The 22164-nt window shown below is 36.0% G+C and overlaps 1 protein-coding gene across 2 annotated transcripts; it reads right to left on the bottom strand.

Annotated features, from left to right (window-relative positions):
- Positions 1-1340: 1340 nt before the first annotated feature.
- LOC115711608 (probable proline transporter 2) lies at positions 1341-20686 on the bottom strand. 2 transcript variants are annotated; one of them, XM_061111252.1, is made up of 8 exons: positions 20529-20686; positions 20122-20441; positions 19830-20016; positions 19631-19758; positions 19363-19546; positions 2836-2867; positions 2003-2233; positions 1341-1682 (listed from the first exon to the last, which is right to left on the bottom strand). In XM_061111252.1, the coding sequence occupies exons 1-8, from the start codon at positions 20623-20625 to the stop codon at positions 1533-1535; spliced, it is 1329 nt and encodes a 442-aa protein (XP_060967235.1). In that variant the 5' UTR covers positions 20626-20686; the 3' UTR covers positions 1341-1532. The 2 variants fall into 2 exon arrangements, with proteins under 2 accessions (XP_060967235.1, XP_060967236.1); XM_061111253.1 differs by having other exon boundaries at positions 19363-19559; positions 19631-19733.
- Positions 20687-22164: the final 1478 nt, after the last annotated feature.

The following is a 22164-nucleotide window of genomic DNA, read 5'->3' as shown; positions in this document are numbered from 1 at the left end:
TTATTATCAACAAAAGTCAATCCAGTATTCAAATCACAATCAGTTACCTCTTGTACAACTTTCTCTTTTTCTTTCCTTAAAACAAGGGATTGCTCATCATTAAATATTCCTCCATTTACTTTGTCAATTCTCCCCATAACTGGTGCCTCCATCTTATCACGAGAATCATGGGAGAGTAATGGGGATGCCCGATTTTCAGCAATCACACAATTCTGCATGCCCGTGACTTGTGCAGCATGGTGATTCCGGCGACCATCGTTGGAGCTGCTTGCTTCAGGCCGATCAGTTGGCTTATTTTTCACTGCAATGCCCGATCGTAACCACCGAGAACCATCAGCATAGTTCCTGCGTCTTGGAGCAGCTTTCAGTTCAAGGCTATACTCCTGGACAATTTGTTCCTTTGGGACTTCAAAGAGCTTCTCACAGAACCTCTCGGAGTGTCCAAGGATTCCGCAAATAAAGCAAAAAGTTGGCAAGTCTTCGTATTTGAATTGAACCTGGCAAGTCGGACCACCACGAATTTCCAGTTTCTTTTTCTTCTTCAGTGGCAAATCCACTCTGATTTTTACTCTGATGCGCAAATAATCTCGCCAAACACCCGAAAAATTGTTGGGATCAGACTTAACAAAGGTTCCAATATAGTTACCAACCCCTTGAATCACTCTGGCTGACATGAAACCTACTGTCATGTTATGGAGTTGAACCCATAGTTCCAGATTCAACAATGGAATACTTCTAGGATTTTCACCATGTTTCACTCTTTCAAAGATGAGAGGTGCACGATCAAAAGTCCAAGGACTCCCCTCTATAACTCTTTCTATATCAACCTCATGATAAAATTGAAATAAAAATAAATTTGGATCAAGTTCTTTGACATACAAACCTCTTCCCGGTTGCCAAAGAGTGGCAATTTTGTTTTGCATAGCCTGAAAATCAATGGCTCGGTTAGTCAAGAAGCGCCCTACCAGCAACCATCGATCATCTATCTCCGCCAATCCATCAGCACCTGACTCAAAAATGAGTCCTTCTTCATCCTCATCATGGATCGAGAATGACGCGTATTGTTCTTCCATTCGTCAACAGCACAATCGGACCACAAAAAAAAAAAAAACCGTTGAAAACAAACAAAACACTGTTGCAAAACAACAACAAACGGACTAATCACCTTTGCAAAAGCAAATTAACAAACCATGTCACAAGACAAGACATTTAATTATGTAATTGTTTGTTTAGATAATGTGAAGAATTTTGGAGAGAATACTTAAATGGAAAGAAGTTATATTTTATATCTTAATTTGAGTGATTTTTGATTTGGTACAAAATGATAAACACACCCATAATTAAGAAAAGGAAAATTTCTAATTATTATACATTAGATGGATGGAGACGGGGCAGTGTGGATTATAAAATTGATGCAAGTGGGTGTTGTGGTAGAATTAATTATAATTATACATTTTATTAATTGACTTTAATCAAAATAATAAAATGTTTACATTTTATATATTATTTATATAATGTCTCATATATACGAGTCATGAATCAGCAAAAAAATGGTATTGCCTAACATTATTTACTATTAACCGAAGTGCAGAAATAGTTGACACAACTGCTAGAAGAGAAAAAAGAACAGCATTGAAACAATGCCACATGTTGTTTTCAATTCTTGATGTCTTTCCCTTTACCTATTAAAATGAAAAGTAATTAATTAAAACAAACAAAATATATATTATCTTTGGGATATGATTTTGTTCTGTTATTGTACTTTCACGGATTATAATCCGTGATGTACGGCAGCCGTCAAATGAGGAAGTTAATTATTTGATCTGAGAGCTAAGATTGATCTAAGGGTAATTAGGGTTTTAAAAAATAAATACGTACCCTGACACTCATTTAATGTACCCTGAGACCTATCTAATGTACCACGAAATACATTCCGTAAAAGTACGTCACGGCACAAAATCATATCCCTATTATCTTTATACTAAAACAATTATAAACTGACCTTGAGAAAAATCATGCTTGGAAACACAAAGGTAACTGGAATGAGTGCTAGTGAACCGAATAGATTCACAAAGTTGCCCATGAAAGGCAAGGCTGTTACCACAAATGTGTTCCCTGCGAAGAAGGCGAATCGAAGAAAAATTCTGCGTTTGATGTTCTCTTTCGAGTGAATGCTCTCTTCGAGTTGGAGGAAATTGGTGTCCAGTGTCTCATGAATAGGTGTCACATACATCTATGAAATACATGATGTGTAGTAATTAAGTTTTTGTTATTATATCTTAATTCCCAAAAGTTGACATTACTCATTATTTAACATGCACATTGTTATGTTTGAGATGAGTGAAAATAGATTTTTTTTTAATGTAATTTATAGAGTGAGATATTCTTTTTTTATAGTGTTTTGTAGTGGATGTTGAGAATTCTTTAGAGTGTCTAGTGGGTTAGGCAAAGTAAAGTGTATCCATTAAGCAAAGAATTATTATTATTATTATAGAATTGATAAAAGGTATTAGTGGTGTCTAGCACTCTCCTATGTGTTAATATATCATTAGTCTAATTAAGTATCGAATTCCATATAAGCGACATTTTTAGAGGTGTTGTGCCTAATAAGCTCTTATTATTATTATTATTTTGACTTGTCACCTACTACTCTGAAAAGAAGTGAAATTATTAGGTAATGTCTATTTTTCAATCACGTTTGTTATAGTTTTTACGCAACAATAATTTTCATAATAATGTTTTTTTCTTTATGAAAAGTGATGTTTCTTAAGATCATGATATATATAGCCTTAAATTGATGTTGACATAAATTTTGAGATTAGATAAAAGCCTTACATGTTGGGACACAATTGTTTGAAGAAAGACAGTGTTAAGCAAAAATTTTTCATTTAGAATAATAAAAAAAAAAATGCAAAACACAATTTCACCTATGCCAAAATTATAGCATAAGAGTTTATTAATTTAAGTTCGACCCATCCAAGATTATAAAAATAATCTCTTAATTACAATCCTTTTATTTAAAGGAAATACCCTTTGATTCCAATTACAATGACATTAAATAATTAAAATAAATTTGGGAAATTTGGGGTAAATTTGGAATTGCAGCTGAACTCAGTCCATTTAATTAGCTGAGCTGCCTACATACCTTCTTTGTGAAGGATCAAGCCACTTGTAGTTCAGAATGCAGTATTTTAGAATTTGAATAAAGAATTCCGGTATATGACCACTTTCAGGAATTCTTTGCTATTTGAAAATTTAGAAAAATTCCTTGGTGTATGACCTTTTATGGAATTTTAAGATTTGTATTTCTTTTTTCATACCATTTTGCGGTATTGGCGACTGCACTTAGTCTTAGCAACTAAGTTGCCTACGTATCCTTTTGTAGGAATCAAGTCAAACGTAGTTCCGAACTTTAATTTTTTTATGAGGTGAATGACCTCTCTTTTGGAATGCCATTTAATTTGTCATGGCTTTGAATTTTAGTGCACTTTTTAATTTTTTTAGGTAAAATTACCATTTTTTTGAGATTTCTATGAGGTTAAAGACCTCTTTGAAATTTGGTGAGGTGAATGACCTCTTTAATATTCCAAGATTAATTTTGGTGAGCTCATTTGGAATTTTGTGCCATTTTATATGGCTTTAGAATTTTACCACTTTTTGGTGATAAAATTTGAGTCTTGAAATCTTTTTATTATCTTTTATAAATAAAAAAAGATTATTTGGCTGATATTTTTATTGTTTATTCCAAAATTTAAGGAACAAAAATTATCTTTTGCTAGATACTATCACAGATTTAAATTTAAGTGACTACTTAAAATTTAAGATAGTATTTAAGATATTTATAATTCAAATTTAATTTTTTCATTCGAATTATATAATTGGAACTTGATGTGTAACTCTGCCTAATAATTTTGCAGCTTAATTCGTCAGCATACAACAAGCAAGACTTTTCCTTGGTATCATCACATAGTCAATTGGTCTACAGGGTAAGCCTCTTTCTCTTATTTATGACTTCATATCATGATACATAAAAGTGCATGATTTGGATTTGACTGCTCCTCACAAAGTCGAACAGGTATGTATATAGGTCTTAATTAATGCAATGACATATATATATAATTATATATGACATATATATATATTATTTTGCTTTTTTTATTACATTCAGGAACATATATATATATATATATATATAACTTGTAAATTTGCATCAGTGCACATGCTTTTTCCCAATCCCAATCCACCGAAGGATTCTCTTGAGGCTTAGTCACCTGTTCTTTTATTTTTCTTTTCTTTTTGTGATTGTTGTCCCTGTTGGCAAATGCCATGGGTACATATACATATATAACTACGCCATGAACATGCAATATATAGATATGTATTTGACAATTAAACATATATAATACATATTCATTTTTTTAAAGTAAGCATGCCATTGGACACCAAAGAGTTACACTTCTTTATTTTATTTTATGTATATGCATATATACATAAATCATGATTTTTATGAGAATCGATATACATATATACGATCCTTAATGACAAAGAGATTCACGCCGACAATTTTCATTTCGTCAAAGAGTAATTTTGGTAGGGTAGATCAATCAATATTTTCCTTTTAACTTACATATTCAACTAAATTTGTTATTCTGCTCTTATTATCAGTATTATATTTTTTAAGGAAACCCACACTCAGTGATGATTTCGACGGCATTATTTTGAATCTCTTATTTTTTTCCCTTTGGTTATATACCACATATTGACTTATTTTCTGAAGTCTAGTGAACCAAAGGAAACTCATAAAGATTTATCATGAATTAGGCAACATAACATCATGAAGATTTATATTATTCTCTTCGATTATATATCACATATTGACTTATTTTCTGAAGTCTAGTGAATCGAAGAGAATGATAGAAATCAATAATAAAATTGGCAGCATAAAAATATTAGTCTTTTCCTTTCCCTTTGATTATATATCACATCAACTTATTTTCTGAAGTTTAGTGAATCAAAGGAGATTGGAGTGACTATTTGCATTAAACAAAAATAAAGAGAAAGAAGAAAGAGAGGTAGATCCATTTATGGATCTTTGCTTACCCTTGTAAAGCTTGAAAAATCACTTGGAATAATGTAGTTTTTTTTCTCTCTTTTCTCAGGTCTCTTTTCTCTGTTTCACTCTTACGTATCAATTGCCAAAGATCTTTTTTTCAAAAACTTTTTTTTCCTTTCTTTTTTTTAACCGTTCCCCACCCTCTCTCTCTTTATATCCAATTTTTTTTATTATTTTTTTTTGTTGATAAAATTCACTTAATCGTGAAAGTGGTGGAGGTGGAGAAAATATCTCCTTAATTTTCTCCTCCTTTTTTTGACTGACCCATTCCTATAATAATAATAATAATAATTATTATTATTATTATTAAAATTTTATCGTTCAACAGATGCCCCCTCAAGCAAGTGCGTGTCATTTATGTAAACGTACCTTGCTTGAGAATTTTTTAACATACTGATTTTTTTTTTTTTTTGCAGCATGTCTACGTTTGGGGCTCTCGGCTCTCAGAGAGCTCCTGATGAATTCGGGAAAGAGGTCAATATCGGGCCGCGTTATCCTCGCTCTATGTCATTGACAGAGATTCAGGCGTCTAATAACCACCAAGATCCTATTTCTCTTTTCAAGATCGAGGGTGTCAGTTCAGGAGACTTAAGATACCATTCTTCTGATGATGATAACGCTGTTCACCATGTCAGGGGTTATGGTGCCATTTTTCAGGCAAATGTCTTAGGAGATGTTGATAATAAAGATGATGGGGATTTGACTTACCGGGTGGACGAAGATTTCTTTCCGTGTCTTTACCGTTTCTTGAAAGATAAGAAAGTGCATAACGATTTTGTCTTTCGGGGGCGAGCCGGTTTTATGAGGTGTCTCATTGAATGGACTGATCAAGTATTACTTCAACACTCAGGTGTCTTAAATAAGGCCGGGATTTATGGTGCTGTTTCTGTATCCCGGTACCCCTTTTTATGGGTTTTTCATGTTTGGCGGGCTTTTTCAGAACTGTGGGGCCCTCTGTCCAACACCTTCCATCATAGTAGTGGCGAAATGGGTATTTCTTTGTATGACTTGAAGGTTATCGGTGGTTTGCCCATTTTAGGAGTTCCTTATGAAGAATTTATCCCTCTTAATGAGAAACTGGTGAGCGGTGATCCATGCTATTCTACTACCGCAGAGCTTTTAAGAATCCACGCTCGCCTTTGTGATTACTTAAAGAGCAGGGATATATATAGCCGTTCTAAAGGTATGGATGTCTCTTGGAAGCAATGGATTGAGTTCTTTTACAGGGATCTAATTGTCTTTGAAGGAGTAAAAATGGACCCGAAGGCTAAGACTCCAAGAAAAGTTAGCCAGCAGAATACTAATGAAGGTTATGATCTACATTCTATTCCTTTGAATGTAACAAAGGAGGGTAGTCTTGCAGCATTCTTGTCCTTATGGCTAAGCCGTTTCGTTTTTCCTGCTCCCGGTCAAAATATTAGGCCTGAATCTTTTTATATGGCTTCGGTAATGGCGCATGGGGTCAGAGTTTCACTTGCACCTTCTGTTTTGGGCTATATATATCGTGCTTTATATAATTCTGCATTACATTGTCAAGAGCGAGGTGAATGTTTCTTACCCATGCATTATGTGTTGGGGTGGTTAGCTGAGCATTTTCGTGATCTTTATCGTGGTTGGGATCTCATTCCCGATTCACCTCATTTGAGTAAGTATGCTGGGATTCAAGCTAGGCATCATACTTTGAATAGGGCTCGACATATTTTAAGGGGGGAAGATTATGTTATACATCGACCATATTATTTCCCTTCAGAGGAAAATCATGACTGTTTGGATAATGAAGATCTGTCTGACGAAAAATTTGAATTGTTAATGTCGATGCGCTCTGCTTTGTTACCCGTTAGAGTTGGCAAGGATATATACATGGAACCTTATTATCCCAACAGATTTGCTCGTCAATTTGGTTTTGACCAAGGTGTTCCTTCAGAGAACTTTTGTTTGAGTATCCCTAGGAGGATGCAATGTGGAATAGAAGATCTAGCCAACGCTTGGAATTTGATTTTAAGGAGGAATACCAACATTCGCTTTCATATACCTAAGATGACTCGTATGGGTCAATGTACATGGTGGTATTGTCGTTGGTGGGTGAGGAGTAGTCTTCCGTACCTAGGGAGGTCTGTCAAGAAGATTCATAAAGAATTGAAACAACCCTATGAAGAGGAAGAGTCGAAATATGTGATCCAAGACATTCGCGAAATTTACTCCACCCTTGATGAGGTTTTTGTGAGATGTTCTCCTCAGGATCATGAGTTTACTGGTGCCAACTACGCTGTCTCTAGCGCCAACCATGCTGTCTCTAGCGCCAACCATGCTGTCTCTAGCGCCAACCATGCTGATACTGAATCAAACATTGGCTCAGAGAATGACCATTCTTTTGACCCATATTTCAAACGGACGAAGCGTGCAAAGCATGACGAGTCTAGTCATATTGAATCCTTCCCACTTGCTCATAGTGTAGAGATGCCACCATCTGATACTTGCTTTGACGCTTCAAGCTCTAAAGATGAAGAACTTGTTGATTTTGATGGGTCTGATGGTTATGCCGATAATAGATTTGACAGTGAGGCATTACCTGAAGAGGCAATTGATTCACCAGAACTCGTTATTTCATCATTAGTTGTTATTTCCTCTGATCAACCTGTTCCTTTACCAGATCCAATGTTGGCAATGTCAGCTTCAACAATCACCAACTCCGATTCGAGTGAACACATTAAGAGGTTTGTGATTGAATGCATGAAAGACATTCATCGTTTGTTATCTTCTCCTTTGACAACAACAGACGTCTCAAATCATGGTGCGGACGTGGGTGTGCAACTTGACGTGTTGAATACCCTTTGCGGGCATTATAAATGTGGCTTAGCAGAGGTTGCATGGTTCACTGACAATGTTAATGACTTGCTCAAAACTCAAGAAAAGTTTCTCGCTTCTGCTCAAGTTGTTGAGAATGCCCTTAGTCTTGATGAATCTCTTATCACAGATCTTCTTCGTCGTGATAAGGATAATTTGGCAGCTATAGATCATTTGTCCATATCTGTTACTAACAAGACAAAGGATTTTGAAGATTTTAAAGCAAAGGAAGCCGAGATTATTGCGGCAGAACTAGCCATACAACAGCGACGAGCTGAGTTCGAGGCTGAAAAAGCATCATTTGAAGTAGATCTTTCTAGTCTCAATGATTCCTTGCAGGAGCAACGACATCTCGCTGAGGAGATAGATCAGTCAAAGAACCAAGCTAATGTGGAAAAATTCCATGAAGCTGAGAGAGCGAAAGCAACACTCAAGGTTCAAGAAGAAGAATTCCAGCGGAGACTCGGAGCTTTGACTTTATTTCTCCAGATGGACTGAAGATCTTACAACTTTGCTTCTAAAACTTTTTAGCTTTAGTTTTAGTTTTTGTTAGCCCTTTTTTTTTGTTTATTAGCCTTGAGGACTAATAGTATTTTGTCATTTAGACCTTTTAGAATTTTGATTCCTGTGTTAGGAGGAATAAAGAATATTTATTTTTTTTTTATTTTGTGGCTGCATCCAATTTTTGTTCAGATTGCCTACGTACCCTTTTAAGGGATCAAGCCGTTCGTAGTTCTTTACAATTTTATTTTTTTGAGTTTTGAGGAGATAATTTTTTTTTATTTTGTGTGGCTGGGCCTAGTTATAAACTAGATTGCCTACGTACCCGAAGTGGGATCAAGCCTTACGTAGTTCATTTCACACTCGTCTTTTTTTTTTTTTTTTTTTTTTTTTTTTTTTAAGTGCGCTGTCTACACCATGGGTAAATACCCTTTTGTTTAAGTGTAAAACTTTTTGATGAACTTCCCATTAACACACGGATAAATGCGTCGGCCTTCTGAATTTGAAAGTTCATATGCCCCTCTTAGGAAGACTTTAGTAACAACATAAGGTCCTTCCCATTTTGCTTCAAATTTGCCTTTCATCCTTCTAGTTATGACAATTGGTCGTTTCACAGTAAGCACTAAATCTCCAACCGAAAAAGATCGAAATTTAACTTTCTTGTTGAATGCCCCAGCTACTTGGGCTTGATAAATTTCGAGCTTTTGTTGAATAGCAAGCCGCTTTTCATCTAATGCTTCAAGCTCGGCTAGACGGACTTGCACATTTTCATCTGGGTTTGTTAGTTGAGTAGCAATTCTTAATGAAGGTATTTGTACCTCCAAAGGTAACACTGCCTCAGACCCAAACACCAAGTTATAAGGTGTACAACCAGTCGCAGTCCTCACAGTGGTTCTATAAGCCCACAAAGCTTCTAGGAGGCGTTCATGCCAATCCCTCTTATTCTTTGTTGCGGTTTTCTTCATGATTTTGCATAACACTTTGTTAAATGCTTCTGCTTGACCATTTGAAGACGGGTTGTAACTAGCTGAGAAACTGTGCTTGAATTTGTACTTGTTCATCAACTTGACCATTGCCTTACATTTGAAATAAAGGGCATTGTCGGAGATAATTTTTGAAGGAACCCCGTATCGATAAATTACGTGGGTCCTTATAAAATCAGCGACATCTTCCGCCCGTACTTCTTTTAGTGGCACGGCTTCGGCCCATTTAGAGAAGTAATCTGTGATGGCCAAAATATACTTATGGGCTTTGGAAGAGGGTGGCGTAAAAGGACCAATGACGTCCATTCCCCAAGTTTCGAAAGGCCATGACAGTATAGAAGGATGGAGTGGTTGAGGGGGTTGATGGATGAAATCTCCATGTAATTGGCATGACTTACAACATTTAGCAGAATTAATTGCATCTTGAACCATAGTAGGCCAATAGTAACCCAACCGCTTTAATTGAGCTGACAATTTTGGGCCAGCTTGATGGGCGCCACATGTACCGGCATGAGTCTCTTGAAGTGCATGTGCCGCTTCTTCTATCGAGAGACATCTCAATAATATTCCATCGAATGAACGCTTGTACAATGTGTCATTAAAGACCACAAATCGAGGCGCTCTTCTTCTTACATCCACTCTTTTCTTCAAGTCTTCTGGCAAGACTCCTTTTTGGATGTAGTCTTTGATTGGCTGACGCCAGTCATTTTCATTTGCACTATCCAGGAAAGTTATCAAGTTGACTGTATTTTCTTCTTCAACTCTTTCCGTAGATTGGGACAATACATGGCGTTCCCCTATGGTAATTTGAATATCCCTTTCTTCAGGAAGTGTTAGTGATGCAGCTAAATTAGCCAATGCATCAGCTTTACCATTTTTTGATCTGGGGATGTGATTTAGAGTTATATCTTGAAATTGGTCAAGCAGATATTTAGCCTTTTCGTGATAAGGGACTAAATTTTCATGCTTGACGGCAAATTCACCACTCATTTGTTTAATAACCAAAAGAGAATCGCCAAATACCTCTAATGATTGTATTTTCATTTCGAGTGCAACTTCGAGGCCGATAATTAATGCTTCATATTCTGCTACATTATTTGTGCATATAGCTAGAATATGGAAAGAGTAAGGTATCAGGCCTCCTGACGGTGTCACAAAGACAATTCCCGCACCTGCCCCACTACTTCTTGCTGCTCCATCAAAATATAATTGCCACGATGAAGTATCAATTGCGAAGACTTCTTCATCTGGAAGATCCTCTCGCAACTCCATATCATCTGGAATTGGGTGTGCTGCCAGAAAATCAGCCAAAGCTTGTCCTTTTATTGCTTTTTGCGGGACAAAGTTAATTTCAAATTCTGACAACATCATGGACCATTTGGCAAGTCTTCCAGACAACACGGGCTTGGATAGGATATATCTTAGTGGGTCAGCTTTTGACACTAAAGTCACAGGATGTGAGAGCAAATAGTGTCGTAGTTTTGTGACGGCAAAAATTAAAGCCAAACATACTTTCTCAATTGGAGGGTAGTTTTGTTCTGCCCCTACTAAAGTTCTGCTTAAATAGTAAAGAGCAACTTCTTTTCCCTCCTCATTATTTTGCGCTAGCATGGCTCCCAAGGAGCGGTCAAGTGAAGTGATATATAATATCAATGGCTTTCCTAAGATTGGAGCTCTCAACACTGGTGGGTGCAACAGGTACTTTTTAATACTTTCCAAAGCATTCTGGCATGCCTCATCCCAAATGAATGGGATATTTTTCTGCATCAATCTCGAAAAAGGTTGACATCTACCAGACAGGTTTGAGATGAATCTTCGAATATATGCAAGTTTTCCCTGTAGTCCACGTAGTTGACGTAAATTACGCGGGGGAGGCATTTCTAAAATTGCTTTGATCTTTGCAGGGTCGATTTCAATTCCTCGATGTCTGACGATAAACCCGAGGAACTTTCCCGATGTTACCCCAAATGCACATTTTAAAGGATTCATCTTGAGATTGTGTTGCCTGAGCCTGTCAAAGACTCGTTTTAAATCATCAAGATGATTTGTCCTTTCTTTTGTTTTGACCACTAGATCGTCGACATAACATTCGACAGTATTGTGCATCATGTCTTCAAAAATTGTGGTCATTGCTCTTTGGTAGGTTGCCCCTGCATTCTTGAGGCCAAATGGCATAACTGTATAGCAAAATATGCCTTTTGGTGTCCGAAAAGCAGTGAGCTCTTCGTCCTCGTGTGCCATTTTGATTTGGTTATACCCAGAAAATCCATCCATGAATGACAAAGCATCAAAACCAGTGGTAGCATCTATCAATAACTCAGTGATGGGGAGTGGGAATTCATCTTTTGGGCAAGCCCGATTAAGATCTCGGTAATCCACGCATATGCGGAGTTGCCCATTTTTCTTCATCACAATGACGATGTTTGCAAGCCAAGTAGGATACTGAACTTCCCGAATAAACCGGCAGTCTCTTAACTTGTCAATTTCTGCCTCGACTTTTGGAAGTAATTCTGGTCGAATCCTTCTTTGAGATTGTTTAACAGGGATAGCGTCTTGTGATACTGCCAACCTGTGCACAGCAACCTTTCGGTTCAACCCCGGCATGTCACGGTATAACCAAGCAAATACATCTTTGTTCTCGCGAAGGACTTGTATGTACTGTGGTAACTCTTCTTCAGATAATAAAGCACTGACAAACACGGGCTTTGGATCATCCTCGGTCCCGAGATTGATCTCTACTAAGTCATCCACAGTTGCTTGTCCTCCATCTTCGAATTCCTGAGGTGCTGGTTGAAAGATGTCTATAAGATCTTCCGAAGGGTTTGAGCTTGAGCCTTCATCTTCTACGGTCAAGCTTTCTTCGAAAGAGAGGTAATTGACTTGAGCAAAATTTTCTCCATCTTCTTGTGTTTCATGCCCCCGAATAGTAATTCTCAAAGATTTCTTCTGTTTTGGCATCCACTGTTTTTGCTTTTTAGTTCCCTTTGACTGTGGAGCACTTGGGAAAACAAGCCTTTCGAATGCTGACACTCGTGGGGTGGATGTGCTTGGTTCAAGTCTATCAAATACTGAGACCCTCGGGGAAGGTGTAGGAACATCGTCGCTGTGAAACATTTTTTGTTCCTCCTCTGTTAACTCATCTGGTTCAAATGAAGCTTTTAAACAATCACTATTTTGATGAATTGTGACTCCTTTTTGCTTCTTAAAATGAACATTTTTCTTCGTTGTTTTGAAGGTTTTCGGAGTTACAGAAGTGGATGACGCTTTATTGAAAGTAATGACTCTTTTATTTTTCTTGCTATCTTTACCAAAGGAAACTGAAATTTGCATTTTACCCTTGGGTAGTGACTGATCGATTTTCCTTAGTGGTAAAGTAAAGCTTGTCATCAGGGCTGTCATCGAATCTTCGATCGGTGTCAACGCTTTTTGCCCTACTCCTCGTTGACTTTTAGGGATATACTTAAAGGTTCGTTTTTGGTTAGATACCTTCAAGTTCTCCTCTTTGGACTGAGGAGATTTCACCAGCGATAGTCGCTTAATTTGTGGAGAGTTGTGTATGACTGAGTTTTCGTGATGTTTGCTCTCCTCAGGTTTCCCTTTTAAGATGGTGACATTAGCTGGCTTGTAAAATTTTGCATCGGCATAATTCACTTGTTCCCCGTAAAAGGGATTCGGGTCTGCATTGACACTTTTGACTTTGCCTTCCTTGCAAAACTTAAAGCATTGGTGGAGTGTTGAAGGAATGACTCCATATTCATGAAGCCATGGTCGCCCTAACAATACATTGTAGGATGTATCTGAATCGATGACATGAAATAAGGCTTCAGAATTTAACTCGCCTATTTCAATTTTTAGTGTGATACTTCCCCTTACTTTTTCTCCAGCTTGGTTAAAACCTTGAATAGTCAATGATGATGGAGACAATTGACGTGGGTGTAACCCGACATCTCTCAAGGTTTTTAAGGGGAGTACATTCACAGCCGATCCACAATCCAACATGATGCGGCTCACGCGATTATCAGCAACCATACCCGTCACGTACAGAGGTCGATTATGTAAGGCAGCTCCCAACTGACGATCTTTATCATCGAAAGTTATGCATGCCATACAAGAGGTATGCGTCTCAAGTGATATAGGTTTCATTGGCTCTATTTTCTCCGTATAAAATTCAGGACTTGTCAATGCGACAACAAGTGCATTTCTATGCTCAGGAGACATTTGCAGTGCATCGTAAACGCTTAAAAGAGCAGGGATGCGTTTTAGATGAGCCAATATGTCATATTTTGCTCGCGTCATCTCATCTTCACCAGTGTTTTTACATCTTCGATTGTCATTGGTGGATTCTTGGTTGGCCGAAGATGAAGGCTTTTGAAGGTCTTGTTTAGCTTTTTCAAGCTCTTTCGCCTCTTTTTCCTTCTTTGCAAAAATTTTCCGCCGCATATCTTGCAAGGTAATTTCATCTACCTCGTTTTCACTTTCAGGTGAGGTAGATTCAGGATCTTCTTTTGTTAAAGTCATGCAGCAATCTGACACACTGTCATTACAACTAGCTGCCTTGCCCCGTAACTCTTTTGGTAAAAACTCCTCCAGAGTTACTAGATTTCGTTTTGGTTGTTCGAGTTCATTTCTTTTGGAAACGGCCTTTTGCTTGCCGATCCTTTTCTTACTCTTTTGATCCTTTATATCTGGCCTACTCCGAAATTTGACTCCGGAGCTTCCAGATGGCTTCCGAGATGGAATTTTTGCCGGTTTTTTCCGAGTACGTGTTTGCCATGTACTTTCTAAATCCTCTTCACTATCGTACCAGTCCTCCCAAATTTCTAAATTAGGCTCTGTCATGAGCTCATATAATGTAGGAATATTTGGGTTTCCTGGCCTTGGCATGTCTGAGTGGGCTTGGACTATTGTAACTTCCTTGTCGACTTCAAATGCCACAGAAATTATGTCCCTTTGTGTGGGATCATTTGGTATTTGGTCATTCTCCGTGAGGGAAGTTGTATTTGTTGTCGCTTTCCCAAGAGAAGAGTCAATCTCAATCTCTTTTCTCTTGATCATGCCTTCGATAATGTTTTTGAGGATGTAGCAATCCGACAACGGGTGACTCACAATTTGGTGGTACCGACAATAATTTGGATCATTTGTCATACCAACCTCGTTGGGTCGTTTCGGCTCGGGGAGTCGTATTGCCTTAGCTTTTAACAACTCATCGAAAATTTGATCGACATCATCATCATCGAATGAATACTTAACTTCTTTCCTTTCTTTGAGAGTTAATTTCTTTTGCGGCTCCCGTGCCTTCCCTTTATCTTTGTTGCCGGTATTGACAAAAGTTGCCATTGATTCTCCCTTCTTGAATGGCTTTTTAGTTTCGAATCTCGGTGAGGGTTTGCCACCCCTTTGTCGAGAAATTTGTATTTCAACGTTGCAAGCCTTCGAGACGAGCTCATTGAAAGTTTTGGGTTCTGCTGTACCCACAAAAGTTGCCACCTCAGGGTTGAGGTTTTTGGCGCACATTGAAACCGCCGCTTGTTCTGATATCCTTTCTGGACATTGGAGATTGAGGTTTCTCCACCTGGTTATGAACTCATTAGCGCTTTCACTAATTCGTTGCTTTGTTTCCACCAGGTCATGGAGACTTATGGTTTTCTTTGAGCTCACGAATTGTGCCAGGAAAGCTTTTTGCATGTCATCCCAAGTAGTTATCGATCCTGCAGGTAACTGAGTATACCAGGTGAATGCTGCCTCTTTTAGAGATTGCACAAATTGCCGGATCAATAGTGCATCTGATTGGGCAGATTCACCACATGCAGAGGTGAAATAGGCCAAATGCTCATGAGGAGAACCATTAATTCCATCAAACTTTTCAAACTTTTGTCTGATATAGTTTGGTGGAAATGGAATTTGATCATAGTAAGCCGGGTATGGCTTATGATATCCAAGAATAGGCATTGTTGCAGCCTGATATTCCCGAATACCCTCCATAATAAGAGCCTTTAGGTCCTGCTGAGGTTGGGCACCAGCTAGTGGTGGTTGCACACCTTGTGGTGGCGGTTGTGTGTTGCCTACAGGCGGCACTGAGGACGAGGATTGTTGCCCAATCTCACTCTCCTTTTGTCTCATATTAACTTGATGAGATAATTCTGTTGAGAGTCGGGCTACTTCTTCGTCCCTCTCAGCCAATAACCTTTGCAGTTCCTGAATCTTCTCTTCATTACTGATTGTCCCAGTTACTAACACCGGCATATTTTTATCATTGCCAATGGTTAGTGCTTCGAACTGAGTAATGAGATCAGCAGACACCCCCTCACTGTGTTCAATATGGGGAGTGTCTTCTAAAGAGTGTCCAGATGTACACCCTTCTTCCTGAACTTTTTGAAAAGAGGGATTCACTGATTCCTGCATGGCACGAGCTTTCGATCGAGTTACAGGGCCCGTGTAGGAGGTAAGCTTAGCAGTCGAGGTGACCCTTGTTGGTCGGTAGCCCTGGAGAAACATCCAGTCACCATGTTCTCTTCGGAATGCGTTAGGGCTTGCTTTGGGAACCCTTACACTATCGCTTCTAGCCTTCTTTGGGAAGGAGAAAGGCGTCCTACACCCTTCATCTAATAAAGGGCGTTCATTGATCTCAGCAGAAGCAGATGCCCCCTGTTGACCTTGGCGGTTGACAGAGATTACGATCGGAGGCCTAATCGGGGTGCCTCCTACTAATTCCCTCATTTCAAGAGGGTTTGGTGAAGGTGAAGTGTTTGTCCCCCTCCTTCCTTTTGTCGCCTTCCTACCTCTCCGAGGTTGAGAAGTCGGTGTTGCCTCAGTTTCCTCTGCAGAGGTAACCATCACTGAGACGGTAGTGGGCAAGAAAATAGGAACAGATCCAATCAAGATACGCTCCCATTCCTGGATCATTACGGGGGAGCCAGTCTTCGTTGGCCTCCCTTCGGTCTTGGCAACCTTTGCTGCAGACCTTTTCACTGCCCGGGCTTGCCTCTTTTTAAAGCCCTTTGCTGCCTTGCCTCTTAAGGCCTGTGCAGTCTTAGTGATGTTTTTCACATCTTTCCCTCTGCCAGCCTTTTTAGCTGGTGTAGGTGTCTTCACATTCTTTATTGGTTCGGGCACCCTGCATGAAATGGGTGCTCGATCAATAGAGAATGCTGCCAAAAAGCGGCTCCTTTTCCCTCCTTGGGCAGAAGAGGTTGTTGGTAACTTGTGGAAGTAAACCGTGACTTGTGGTGCCATTTTTTCCCTGAAAACAGTAAACATGATTAGCACCATAAAGTTAAAGTTGAATAGTAGTCATCATATTTGGAGATGAAAAGGAGAATGGGTCCCACTGGGCGTGCCAAAAATTATGTTAAGCAAAAATTTTTCATTTAGAATAATAAAAAAAAAAAATGCAAAACACAATTTCACCTATGCCAAAATTATAGCATAAGAGTTTATTAATTTAAGTTCGACCCATCCAAGATTATAAAAATAATCTCTTAATTACAATCCTTTTATTTAAAGGAAATACCCTTTGATTCCAATTACAATGACATTAAATAATTAAAATAAATTTGGGAAATTTGGGGTAAATTTGGAATTGCAGCTGAACTCAGTCCATTTAATTAGCTGAGCTGCCTACATACCTTCTTTGTGAAGGATCAAGCCACTTGTAGTTCAGAATGCAGTATTTTAGAATTTGAATAAAGAATTCCGGTATATGACCACTTTCAGGAATTCTTTGCTATTTGAAAATTTAGAAAAATTCCTTGGTGTATGACCTTTTATGGAATTTTAAGATTTGTATTTCTTTTTTCATACCATTTTGCGGTATTGGCGACTGCACTTAGTCTTAGCAACTAAGTTGCCTACGTATCCTTTTGTAGGAATCAAGTCAAACGTAGTTCCGAACTTTAATTTTTTTATGAGGTGAATGACCTCTCTTTTGGAATGCCATTTAATTTGTCATGGCTTTGAATTTTAGTGCACTTTTTAATTTTTTTAGGTAAAATTACCATTTTTTTGAGATTTCTATGAGGTTAAAGACCTCTTTGAAATTTGGTGAGGTGAATGACCTCTTTAATATTCCAAGATTAATTTTGGTGAGCTCATTTGGAATTTTGTGCCATTTTATATGGCTTTAGAATTTTACCACTTTTTGGTGATAAAATTTGAGTCTTGAAATCTTTTTATTATCTTTTATAAATAAAAAAAGATTATTTGGCTGATATTTTTATTGTTTATTCCAAAATTTAAGGAACAAAAATTATCTTTTGCTAGATACTATCACAGATTTAAATTTAAGTGACTACTTAAAATTTAAGATAGTATTTAAGATATTTATAATTCAAATTTAATTTTTTCATTCGAATTATATAATTGGAACTTGATGTGTAACTCTGCCTAATAATTTTGCAGCTTAATTCGTCAGCATACAACAAGCAAGACTTTTCCTTGGTATCATCACATAGTCAATTGGTCTACAGGGTAAGCCTCTTTCTCTTATTTATGACTTCATATCATGATACATAAAAGTGCATGATTTGGATTTGACTGCTCCTCACAAAGTCGAACAGGTATGTATATAGGTCTTAATTAATGCAATGACATATATATATAATTATATATGACATATATATATATTATTTTGCTTTTTTTATTACATTCAGGAACATATATATATATATATATAACTTGTAAATTTGCATCAGTGCACATGCTTTTTCCCAATCCCAATCCACCGAAGGATTCTCTTGAGGCTTAGTCACCTGTTCTTTTATTTTTCTTTTCTTTTTGTGATTGTTGTCCCTGTTGGCAAATGCCATGGGTACATATACATATATAACTACGCCATGAACATGCAATATATAGATATGTATTTGACAATTAAACATATATAATACATATTCATTTTTTTAAAGTAAGCATGCCATTGGACACCAAAGAGTTACACTTCTTTATTTTATTTTATGTATATGCATATATACATAAATCATGATTTTTATGAGAATCGATATACATATATACGATCCTTAATGACAAAGAGATTCACGCCGACAATTTTCATTTCGTCAAAGAGTAATTTTGGTAGGGTAGATCAATCAATATTTTCCTTTTAACTTACATATTCAACTAAATTTGTTATTCTGCTCTTATTATCAGTATTATATTTTTTAAGGAAACCCACACTCAGTGATGATTTCGACGGCATTATTTTGAATCTCTTATTTTTTTCCCTTTGGTTATATACCACATATTGACTTATTTTCTGAAGTCTAGTGAACCAAAGGAAACTCATAAAGATTTATCATGAATTAGGCAACATAACATCATGAAGATTTATATTATTCTCTTCGATTATATATCACATATTGACTTATTTTCTGAAGTCTAGTGAATCGAAGAGAATGATAGAAATCAATAATAAAATTGGCAGCATAAAAATATTAGTCTTTTCCTTTCCCTTTGATTATATATCACATCAACTTATTTTCTGAAGTTTAGTGAATCAAAGGAGATTGGAGTGACTATTTGCATTAAACAAAAATAAAGAGAAAGAAGAAAGAGAGGTAGATCCATTTATGGATCTTTGCTTACCCTTGTAAAGCTTGAAAAATCACTTGGAATAATGTAGTTTTTTTTCTCTCTTTTCTCAGGTCTCTTTTCTCTGTTTCACTCTTACGTATCAATTGCCAAAGATCTTTTTTTCAAAAACTTTTTTTTCCTTTCTTTTTTTTAACCGTTCCCCACCCTCTCTCTCTTTATATCCAATTTTTTTTATTATTTTTTTTTGTTGATAAAATTCACTTAATCGTGAAAGTGGTGGAGGTGGAGAAAATATCTCCTTAATTTTCTCCTCCTTTTTTTGACTGACCCATTCCTATAATAATAATAATAATAATTATTATTATTATTATTAAAATTTTATCGTTCAACAGACAGCAAGATTGATAAGGACTTTAATCCAATTTGGACCTTTAAGCTCTTTGGGAAGGTATTCAGATACCTCAGAGCCATAAGCCCAGTATCCAACAATGCTTACACCATAGTAGAATACGAGTCCCAAACTATACTGTAAGCCAATTGCTTTTCTCATGTTTTTCACAGCTGGTTCCCTCAGAGTAGACTGAAAAATATAACTATTTTATTTATATAACTACTAATTAATGTGAAGGCACAGAATAATATGTATAAAAATACTAATTAATACCTGTATCTCTGGTAACACACCAGTAGTGTTACAAGCAACAATGGCTGAAATTGCACCAAAGCCATTGAACACCTTCCCAACTTTGCTTCCGGGTATCTCATAACTGTTTTTTGCCGAATTTGTTTTCCCTTCAAAAAAATGAGAATATTGATCTATATAGTGTGCTCTTGTATATAATTTCTAAATAATGTTTAGTTACCTTCTTTAATCATCAACACCAAAAGGATGATAGTGTATGAGAAGGTGATAACAGTAGAGGCTCTAATCCAAGCTCTCATGGCAGACATTGTTGGGATAAAAAAGGCAAACATGAAGAACCCCAAACCACTGATGATTATGAAATACTGCAGCCTAAAGGGATGGTCACTGAGTATTGAATTAACTTCCTATGTTTTGAGAATTAACAAAGAAGAATAAATAAAGCATCAATTTCTTTATATAGACTCTGTTTGTGTACTAATCATGTCTTGGAAAGAGTTGGGATCGAATACCTTAAGTGCTTCTCCACCAAAGAGAATGAAACCCATGTTACCAAGAGTAAGAACCATAAATTGTAAAACCCAAGTGATGTAATACATTTTTTCACCATAAACGTAGCCCATAAGATCTCTGTATCTGATGAATCTTTGGCCATTGATATAGTGAAATGATGCTAGAAGCCAATTAGCATAGGCAGAGTAAAATCCCACAACAAGCAAGCATGTGATACCCCATTTCCAACCCAAAGGCACTAACATTAGATTTGAAAAACTCAAAACGTATCCACAGTTTAAGCTTGTCACCAACATCAACCCAACTTGTTGCCATGAATCTGCACATTATTTCAATTTCATATAATTAATTCGAGCAATCCCAGATGATGGTCTTAATAATGCATATGAAGATTATCAATACATACCAAGGCCGATGATGTGAGCAGAAGCAGGAGGAGCATATTCCTTATTGGTGTTCTCATGATCAATATTAGCCTCTAGTCGGTGATATTCTTGTTCCATGTTTACTAGTTACCTATAAATATAATAATTTCTGAAATAAGCTAATTTCGTATCTATATATAGATGAATTAATTACTCAATAAAGGATCTTGTTAGGTATACACAATAAATTTAGTATTTTTACTGTACCAATAATGCATTATATAGTGCTGACATAGTTGGGGACAAAATGTGTCAGTATATATATACATTTATATTAATATATATATATTATCTCGTTAGTTAAATTTAATATATATTTTCAAAACCCACTTGCATTTAAAAATGATTTCATTAACAAAAAGACGACTTTGATTTGAGTTGTTGGCTTCTACAGTTCTACTTATCATCTTATTATTTGGTCCATTCTGTGATATTGCTCAGTTGGACTTGTACAGACAACTTGTTATTTTTTCGCTGTAGAAAAGATTTCCGGTTTCCAAAGGATTTGGATTCATTAATTAGACTAAATATCGATTTGTAGATATTAATAGTCAGTGTTTTTGTAATCAAGAGAATATTATTATTAATATTATTAGCCTACATACAAGTATAATTATACAAATAATTTACTCTACGTGCACTCAATAGACTTAATATATATTAGATTAATAGAACGCATCTAATATATTTTAGATTAATAGCACGCATTACACGCACATCACTCTCATATATATTTTAGAGTTTTTTATATAAATATATATATATATTACATTAAAAAATTATTGTTAATTTTATTGGACAAAATTATTTTAAATTTATTAAGGGAAATTTTATTTACACCCCAAAAATTTCTAAGTACACCCCATTTTAATAATTTTTATTTTATATAAAATTTATATCTTTAATTGTAGTACGTATTTTTAACTTTTTTCTTTCAATTTATATTCTTAAAAAATATACCTATCAAACAAAATTAAATTATATTTTAAAAATTATGACAAAATAATTAAAATAAAAAATTATATGAAATTTTCTTAGAAAAAATAAAAAGAAAATATACATAAGTTAGAAAAAATTATAAAAATAAAATCAAAATAAGTATTAAAATTAACATAAAATAATAGGAGAAATTTTTTTAAAAAAAAATATTAAAAGTAATTTTTAAAAATTATTTAAGTTTATATTTTTTTTAATAATGAGGTGTATTTATAATTTTATGGGGTGTAAATATAACTCCCCTTTATTAATTAATTTCGGTTATACATATTATTTATATGTTTTAATTGCCTTAAATTATTTGTCTATATATATTTATTAGATGAGAGTTACGTGGCGAGCCACGTAAATATTAGTTTTATATAAGTTCTAGTGGTTTTTGTTTAAGAATTCAGTAACTAAGCAACGATAACAATAATGGTAGAACTTTGTTGATTATTCTTTAATTTTTTAGTTTTTTAAATTAAAAATATATTATCTTATTATAGTAAAACTTTTTTTTTTTTAACAAAAACAGTACATTCACAAAAATTATTACACAAGGAGAGGGAAATCCTCTAACACAACAGAGGCAGTCATTAAAAAAACATCTCCATTCCAAAAACTAAAAGTTTTACAATA

Source organism: Cannabis sativa, chromosome 3 (genome assembly GCF_029168945.1).
Source record: "Cannabis sativa cultivar Pink pepper isolate KNU-18-1 chromosome 3, ASM2916894v1, whole genome shotgun sequence".
NCBI classification, from domain to species: domain Eukaryota; kingdom Viridiplantae; phylum Streptophyta; class Magnoliopsida; order Rosales; family Cannabaceae; genus Cannabis; species Cannabis sativa.
This window is presented reverse-complemented; position numbering and strand designations above follow the sequence as displayed.

Bases quoted from the DNA above. Each gene is read 5' to 3' on its own strand.
- LOC115711608 (XM_061111252.1), bottom strand. From the start codon at position 20,625: ATGGAACAAGAATATCACCGACTAGAGGCTAATATTGATCATGAGAAC. The intron at 19,759-19,829 runs GTAACTAAACAT...ATTTTTTTGAAG, and splicing joins GGTGTTGATGATTAAAGAAG to GGAAAACAAATTCGGCAAAA. The intron at 1,683-2,002 runs GTCAGTTTATAA...TCATTTTAATAG, and splicing joins CAAGCATGATTTTTCTCAAG to GTAAAGGGAAAGACATCAAG.